This window comes from Borostomias antarcticus, assembly GCF_949987555.1.
Source record: "Borostomias antarcticus genome assembly, chromosome: 17".
NCBI lineage: Eukaryota > Metazoa > Chordata > Actinopteri > Stomiiformes > Stomiidae > Borostomias > Borostomias antarcticus.
Genome location: NC_140250.1, coordinates 6163443 through 6172350, shown reverse-complemented (window position 1 = coordinate 6172350; position 8908 = coordinate 6163443). Strand labels below are relative to the sequence as shown.

The 8908-nt window shown below is 48.0% G+C and overlaps 1 protein-coding gene across 1 annotated transcript in view; it reads right to left on the bottom strand.

The window, feature by feature from the left end:
* Positions 1-1514: 1514 nt before the first annotated feature.
* The window catches only part of dock11 (dedicator of cytokinesis 11), a gene marked incomplete at both ends in the record, with an annotated part of 85861 nt that continues 78467 nt past the window's right edge, over positions 1515-8908 (bottom strand). Inside the window, 5 exons of the mRNA XM_084452213.1 lie at positions 1515-1607; positions 4090-4228; positions 4464-4564; positions 6712-6902; positions 8208-8418. Coding sequence (XP_084308339.1) covers positions 1515-1607; positions 4090-4228; positions 4464-4564; positions 6712-6902; positions 8208-8418 — 735 coding nt within the window. The remainder of the gene's footprint in view (positions 1608-4089; positions 4229-4463; positions 4565-6711; positions 6903-8207; positions 8419-8908) is intronic.

Sequence of the window (8908 nt, the reverse complement as noted above, 5' to 3'; positions counted from 1 at the left end):
AGGCGGAATATCGCTCCCCGTCTGAAACGGTAGTCTTCTTCTGTGGTGGTGGCGGTCTCTTTGAAGCTTCGACAACAGGACTGAAAAGGGCTAGCCTATGTATTACCGTAGCGCCCATTGGTCGTTACTATGCAATTCTCAAAACAAATTAAAGTGAGCGAAGGGAAAGTGAGTCATCAAGACTGAAAATAATCAATCAGTAAATTTAATGCAAAACGTTTGTTTTATTAAAAAGGGCTTAACAGCATGTTTGACAAGCAACTCACTCATACAATTCGATTAAAAATGCAAATAAAAAAAACGTCAGGTAACATTTCTCTAATCAGATCAGATTTTGGACAAACTATTAGTCCAAAGTTATACAATTATAAATACCTACATTACATACACAGATACAGTATAATAATCTTACAGCATAACAATATATTATATACATCTGCATATGGTCATCCATCTGCTAATTTCAGTGTATAGCACTTGTGAAATACTTTACAAACAGCAATGTCTGTTATTGGTTACTTTAAACAGAAGAGACTTCTCTGAGTATGGGGCACTGAGGCACAAGTTGGAGACCAGAGGCACTCTGCTGAAACTCACTGACCCACGGTCGCTGTATTCTGATCCCCAAATATAAATAACACATTTGACAGAGAACACATAACCTGATCTGGGATCAGCGTCTGATGGCACCTTTGCCGTCTTCCGGCTCAGAGGCAGCATTGCCCCTGCCGATGTAGGCCTCTGGCACGGCAAACGCCTCCGCATTTCATCAGCATACGGCTGCATTCAATCTGGTTCCCATGCACTTACCACCATGCCCCCTTTTCCACGATCAGGCACACCCCCTTGCACTGATAATGTGTTGGCCGTCCTCCCAAACACACAGCAAGGTAAACAATCATGGACAGATCGAAAGGTCACCAGGTAATCTAGAGGAAAGCCTCTAACTTAACAGGCATGCTGTGAGTATTGGAACACAAGACCCGGATTTAGGATTGGCTGCTTATCAGGAGGTTGATTCAGCCCAGCAAATGAGACCAAAGCGCAACACTTAGATCCAGCCTGCATACCTGGAGATTGTGACCGGAGAGTAAGGTGCAATATCATCTTACAAAACAGACTGTAGGTTATTACCTTAGCCTGACGTGCCACATTTGAACGGTTCAGTGTCATTTTGCTCTCATACATTCTCTGAACACTGCTACTGGGGTCCTAATACGAGGGCCACACACTGTGGCCAAGTCTGTACCGAGCAGCTGCACTCCACCAAGCAGGCGAGATACATCCCAATACTGCAGAGTACCTCAAACCCCAGACATTTAGGCAGGCTCGGCTACTGTAGCTAGACTTGACATACAGTAGGAAGCCCTACAAGTGGGCCTCAGGCCCAAAGTGTTACTGGAAGTCTAAAGTGAAAAGTACAAATCCCAGAGCACAGTAACACGCAAGGTTTGGCCGTAGGCAAGGGAGCTGGCAGGTCTGGTTCAGGAAGAGGAGGGACAGGAGAAGCGGTGTTAGCCCAGGTCTGTCGACGTCGTCCCACTGATGGCGCGGAACACGTGCAGCGAGTTCTGGAGCAGGGAGCGCATCAGGTCCTCCTGGTAGATCTAAGCTCAACAAAACAAACACAGTTCAGACAGAAGAACAAAATCTCACACGTGAAACAACAGACAAGCAGAGTCACCGTTTAATTTAAAAAAAACGCGATGAGCGCATGACAAAAGTGATTTACTAAATTAGGCATAACACTAAATCAGCCACATAAAAATGGAATGTCAGCTTTGGTTCAAATGATTGTCGGTCACTTGTGACATGGAGTTGATATTAGTGAAAGGCACAGCCCTACGAGCCACTTTTACAAGCTTCACCTGAGGGACGGACGTGGGCCATGCCAGACTGCTGCAGTCACCTGACTATTCCAGAAGTATGAAGATTAACTCACTTTGGGCCTCATTTCAGAACATTTGGCCACATCAAAATGAGCAGGGCCCTGTTTGATGCACTGACATGCATACAGATGTTCCCAAATTTCTCTTGGTAAGCGCACCACCACCCACATCCTCAAGAGGCAACAGAACATGGTTCAACTTGACCCAGTTGTTCATGCGGGCTTCTGGGTGCAGTGAACACCAGACTGACAACTGGTACGGGACTGGTAGTAAGCCGGTGGTAAAGTCATTACGGTGTTGTCTACAACAATTCCTTGTCAATAGCCCTACAGGTCAAAATAAATGATCAAATTTCCCTCATGAGTGGAGACATTTTCTGCAGTCTACATGTAGTTGTTAATAGTTCAGGCATACTACCAGTCCTATACCAGCTCGCCAGTCTGGCGTTCAGCTGCCTCTTGAGGTTGCTTGCTGGGGCGTAAAATAATCAAATAAACATCTGTCTACTGGTGTGTGAGTTCATCGCAAGCGGCAAAACGTATGTCTGTCAAGGCGCCAACAGACTGATTCAGTGTTGAGAAACAGGAGGAGGAATGACGAAGGGAAACATCAACACGTTCTTCCACATTACCTGGCCTTCCTCAAGGCTGAAGGACAGCAGAGACAAAGGGAAGAGAAGATCAAAAGAAGAGAAGAGAAGCACTCATGACAAAAGAAAGCCTCCTACATGCCAGTGTTAGCAAGTGACAGTTGGCAGCAGAAGCACATACTGTATGTGGTGAGAAACTGAGGACTGAAACGGATAAAGACACATCATGCTGATGTTGAGTGTACAGTATGTGTGTGTGTGTATGTGTGTGTGTGCGCGCACGAGTGTGTGCGTGCGCGCACGAGTGTGTGCGTGCATGTGAGTCTGTGTGCGCGCGTGTGTATGTGTGTGTGTGCACCTGTTTGTATGTGTGAGCCTCAGGCAGGTTGTCTTGTTATCTGAGGCTTGTTTCTGAGAAGCAGCTGATTGCCTCACCGCAGTGCAAAACCCTAGAAACCCCTAGCTCTGTCACAATGGAGAGACACTTCTCTATCGAGATAGACTCCTCCCTCTTTCTGTTACTATACATTAGGGCTGCACCCTGAAAGTCGACAAGTCCAATCATCAGTCATTTTTTTGCTCCACTCTCAAGATGCGCTGGTGGGCTAAGACCACCTGCCTTGTGATTTATATAGGACAGGCCAGTCATTCCGACAGTATAGGCTATTACTGTAGCTATTAGTGTTGTGCTGTAAAAGGAGACTTAAGACTGATATTGCGGAGGAATGAAGGCAGGGAACCCCTCTCTCCTCCGTTATGCATCTAGCCATCAATCACGTGCATTTCCCAAACTGAACATCACAACACAAAACTGCTTTCGTAGATCAATTTTCTTGTATTAACTAAGATATCCACTGGATTTCTCCCCCCTATAAACAGTGCCCAATGCATGAGCCTATTCGCACACGCTTTGAAATGCACAGTTGAGGAGACTATCGTCAAATCACCCAACCCTAATAGGCTATGGGAAACTGCATAGAAACAAGGGGGCATCCGAAGTAGATGGACAATGTGGGCTAGATGATGCATGTTTAGCAATAAAATAGGCGTCTTTTCTTGTACTGCCTGTGAGTTTGAGTTTGACAGCTGTCCCGACTCCCACGGTCTCCCCGAAAACAGAACTTTTTAAAGCCCATTTTGTGGAAAACTGTAGTAGCGGATGTCCATCGTGAAAACAGTAGTAGCGGATGTTTTGGCTACAGCCTATACAAGCTGACTACGAGCAGGGAGCTGATGTTCATGAGGGCCTGAGAGGAAGCGATGGCTCCACTGCAGAGGGGGGATGCACGCGGCCAGAGATGGCAACCACGGGGGGGGGGACGCCTCCGTTAGCGGTTCACAGTCCGGTGAATTACGGATCACTGTCACGCCCATTTGGGAAGCGTGATGCCATAGAAGCAGGGGACAGCATATGATGTCAGCGGGTGTCGGGAGAAAACGTAAGCGATCCGTACACACTTGTGTATGTTTTACAAGCGCGTGGTCTAGTTCTAATCAGTAAGCTGTCTGTCTGTAGTATGATTCCGTGGGGAGGACGTTTGACTGTGTGTGTGTGTGTGTGTGTGTGTGTGTGGGGAGTATGGCAGCTCAGGACAGCGTCGGTGGTAGCACCTGTTCATGGATGATGTCGGATAGCTCCTTGACCATGTCTTTGAAGTTGGCCTTCAGGCCCTCGTGGTACTCAAACTGGTCCTCTTTGATCAGGCGCTCGTTGATGTCTAACGCCACGCTGCAAGCCTGGACAAACCTCCTGCAGTGACAGGACACACACACACACACACAACCAAATGAATATATGTAATTACTTACAGTACATGGGCATGCATATGCACAAGCGTGCCTGGTCTCACACACATGCACACACACACAGATAAACAATGCACACAGAGACCACGACTGCAGAAGTGTAAGTGGAGAGTCTGGTGGGTGAACACACGCCTGTCTGGGTTTGGCGCCGGTACATCAAGTGACGTCCCCGCCCGTACCTGAATATCTCCTTGAGCTCTTTGGCTTTCTTGCTGTTGGACTGGTTGGTTTTGGAGTCGTCCAGGAAGGCCCTGGCGTAGGCCATGGGCCCGGCGTTCACCTGCATGGGCACAAGGCCAGTGTATGAGGAAGTCACACAGCAGCAGGACTGAGACACGTGAGGGACAATAAATGCGGAACTACTGGAAAAGGAGGAGGAGGGACCGGGCGGCCACTACCCTTCTCACACAAATAAAAGCAGAACATTTGGCCCAGCGGTTTGCTGTGGCATAGTGTGGTACAGCCAGTGTTGGTACAGTAGCAGTAGAGTTTGTGTGTGTGTGTAGCACAGTGTGTCATGTTTACAAGATGCTGGGTGCAAGGGTCATTAGTGGCGATCTGTGTTGTGTCTAAAATCAGTTTTTTTGTGCATTTAGTTTTTGATGCTACGTACAGAAAAAATAAAGTTTTTCCCAGTTGTAACCATGCAGTAGATAGAGAATATATAGAGAATGGCTGTACGCAACACCGTGTTGTCTTGGCGGTCTATAATTATTCAACAATTAAATTTTCAGTGATATAGATTTCAAATGTGTCCACCACACTGTTCCTTACATTTCCTGCATATCCCAAATTTAAATCAAGCAAGATGTGTGACCTCAGAAAGGGGGGTAAGATGACAGGGACAATAGAACAAAATATGGCCAGAGAACGAAAGGTACCTGGCTCCAACACTGGCCTAGGCACAAACTAGTTCATATTCTAAGTCAGGGTCGAGACGCCAGGTTGTCGTGTCCTGGCATCAGCCTCCACGGACCCATGAGGTGACACCGCTGCTCTGTGCTTCTCACGCCTCAATTCCACTGACGTTTGCGCGGCGTTCCGAATGCGCTCAGGTTTTATTCCGTCCTCCACACGGCTTCAACTCCCACCGGTTGCGTTTCAGGAGCGACCATTTTGTTAGATATTCTGCCAGGCCGCCAGGGGAGTGGGACCTAGCTACCCATTTCTTCTACTACTACTTGATGCGTCCCAGATGCGGCATCCGTGCGACAGACCTGCTGTCTATTTCTACCGGAGCTCTGTGGAGAGACTTTTCTGGGTCGCTTCTGAAACGTGCCGCAGCGCATCTGGTGGAAACACCATCATTGTCTAGAGCGGCTGCGGTCGACTCTGGCTGCCGTACGGTAACCGGAACACACCGGAACCGGATTCAGTGGAATTGAGGCATCGTGGTGTATATTTCCAAGTAGTGAACCTACAGTATGACCTGGTCTGACCTTTACAGAACGACACACCTGTGTACAGAGCTAACGACACACCCTGTCACCATGTCAGGGCTTAATGTAGTTCAGTGAATCACTGACTACTAGTTGGGATGCAGTGCTCTGTGTGCTGAAAGCAGGCGATGAGTCAGCAGTCTCTCTGTGTACCTGCCTAGACTGAGCCTCAGGCCTAAGGGGTCCATGTTGACAGTGTGGTGCTCTGTGTAGGCTGCTGTTACAGTGTATTTCAGAGTTTTTGTGTACAGTGTCTTTACATGTGGTAAAGCGTATGATCCGGGCCTACCTGCAGGCTACAGTCATCCTGCAGCCAACCTAACATCATTGCTATAATACCAGCCTTAGCCTGCAGCTTACCTGACATCACTACTACCAGTCATAGCCTGCAGCCTACCTGACATTAACCTTAATGCTACCAACCATAGCCTGCAGCCTACCTGACATTAACCTTAATGCTACCAGCCATAGCCTGCAGCCTACCTGACATTACAGCAACTGTACCAATCATAGCCTGCAGCCTACCTGACATTAACCTTAATGCTACCAACCATAGCCTGCAGCCTACCTGACATTAGCCTAATGCTACCAGCCATAGCCTGCAGCCTACCTGCCGCTATCACCTGCCAGAAACCAACTGCTACCCAGCAGAGTAGAATAGCCTACAGTGTAGGAAACTGCTGGAGAACTACTGGCCTACTACTGCGGAGCCACTACTGCTGCTGCTACTACAGAAGCTAACGTTAAGCTGGGTTTGTTTTAGCTAAATTAGGTAAAGGCTAATGTTAAGCTGGGTTTGATTTAGCTAAATTAGGTTAGGCTAACATCAAACAGGGTTGGGTTAAATTGAGCTAAGTTCAGGAATTGAGGTAAAGTTAACGTTAGCTAAACGCTTCTGGGAAGGAGGCAACATTTTTCAGCACTTTTGAGATTGTCTCTCAATGAAAAGTGCTTTAAACATATTATGAATTATTATTATTATTATTACCTGCACAGAGACGCAGCCCTGCAGCTTGAGCTGCAGCTGGATCATGTCGACCTCCTGGCAGGAGCAGAGCTTGACCAGCTCGGCAGTGCGCGCCCTCATCTCGTCGATGGCCACTTCCACTGGCTTCAGCTCCACATGCTTCTCCCCCACCACCTCCACGCGCTTCTTCACGTACGGGAACGTGTTGGCCGCTGGTGGAGTCAGAGAGAAGGGTTAGTGTTGGGGGAGGGAGTCAGAGAGAAGGGTTAGTGTTGGTGGAGTCAGAGAGAAGGGTTAGTGTTGGGGGAGGGAGTCAGAGAGAAGGGTTTGTATTGGGGGAGTCAGAGAGAAGGGTTAGTGTTGGGGGAGGGAGTCAGAGAGAAGGGTTAGTATTGGGGGAGTCAGAGAGAAGGGTTAGTGTTGGGGGAGTCAGAGAGAAGGGTTAGTGTTGGGGGAGTCAGAGAGAAGGGTTAGTGTTGGGGAGGGGGAGTCAGAGAGAAGGGTTAGTGTTGGGGGAGGGGGAGTCAGAGAGAAGGGTTAGTGTTGGGGAGGGGGAGTCAGAGAGAAGGGTTAGTGTTGGGGGAGGGGGAGTCAGAGAGAAGGGTTAGTGTTGGGGAGGGGGAGTCAGAGAGAAGGGTTAGTGTTGGGGGAGGGGGGTCAGAGAAGGGTTAGTGTTGGGGGAGTCAGAGAGAAGGGTTAGTGTTGGGGGAGGGGGGTCAGAGAAGGGTTAGTGTTGGGGGAGTCAGAGAGAAGGGTTAGCTCTTCACTGCTCTCAGTCACGTTAGTGTCGTTTTCATGCTCCTTCTCATTGTCCTGTTTCACTCTCGTTATATATTAGGTCAAACACAGGTAGAATTCAGGCGCAGGGAGGAGAAGAGACTAACGCATGTAGCATGGCACATCTGCCTTGGTGTCACTGTAACCCCAGCCAGCCTGATCCTGGTACAGTAGCTATTACTGGAACCGGTAACTGTTTATCACATCCACTTGAGAGAGAGATAGAGAGAGAGAGAGAGAGAGAGAGAGAGAGAGAGCTTGAGGCGGTAGTTTGTGTTGATACACAGCACGTTGGAAAGAGTTTTTTGTCCGTGGTTATTCAGTGGTATGGCTTGGGCGCTGCCAGACTGCGTTGCCACCACCCAGCTGCCACCAGGGTTAGCCTTAGGTGGGGCCAGGGCTCCTCTGTCAATATGGAGCCAACCAGGAATCAATTGGTCCTGGACTCTGGCATCGAGTGGAGAGTTCAGTCACACTGTGGCAGATGTGCAGATTCAGCTAGTTATATTCGCTGTATGGATCCTAATTAATGGTAATTATTCTACCCCATAGGCCTGTCTGCTACAGTAGAAAATAAAACACTGTTTTGCATTAAACTGTTCAGCTACTGTTGAAATGAGAGGTTTGAAGATATAAAGACACGAGCGCCACCAGTCATCAGTGTTGATGTCTATTCTGGTGTGGATATTAAACAGGAAGTGTACTGTTTATTGACTGGTTAGATATTAAACAGGAAGTACTTGTGAGCACGGTCCTCCTCTTGCACTGCTCCTCCACGCCGCCGTGCTTCTTCCCGCTCAGCGTGTACGGCGTCTCGAACACGAAGCGGTTGATGTTGTGGCACTTCTCAAAGTCAGTCTTCTTCTCTGGCGCCTCCTTCTCCTCGAAGTAGGGCTTGACGAAGGTCACCTGGATGTAGGCGAACTTGGGGTCCAGGTCTTTGGGGTTGACCTGGGGGTGAAATGTCAGCAATGGTAGGTAGACCCAGCGTGAGGTAGGATATTAGTACTACAAGTAAGGTGAAAATTACTACGAATTATTGGATATTAGGGATGAATTAAAAAGTAGAGAAAAATTTAGCGAAGTGCTTTGCCTTAAAGCAACAATTTGGTGACTAGGCAAATTTCTTTCCCCACTATTATAGATCATACCAGATTGTTAGTCAAAATCTTCCCACGGGCAGTGAAGAGGTAACGCTAAACCACTATTGTATCTATTTACTGACAGCGAAGGCTTTGACAGACGTTCTGGCATGACCTATAATAATGAGGACATGTGAGAAAATGAACATCCCAACTACCAGAACGGTCCCTTAAGAGAGATTACGAGAGCCGATCCAGCGTTAATACAATCTAATCCAGATGCAACAATAAGGAGAACAAAGATAAGCTATCCTGAAACAGCAGATCCTGAGAAGCTGCATGCTTGGCAGCTACTGTGC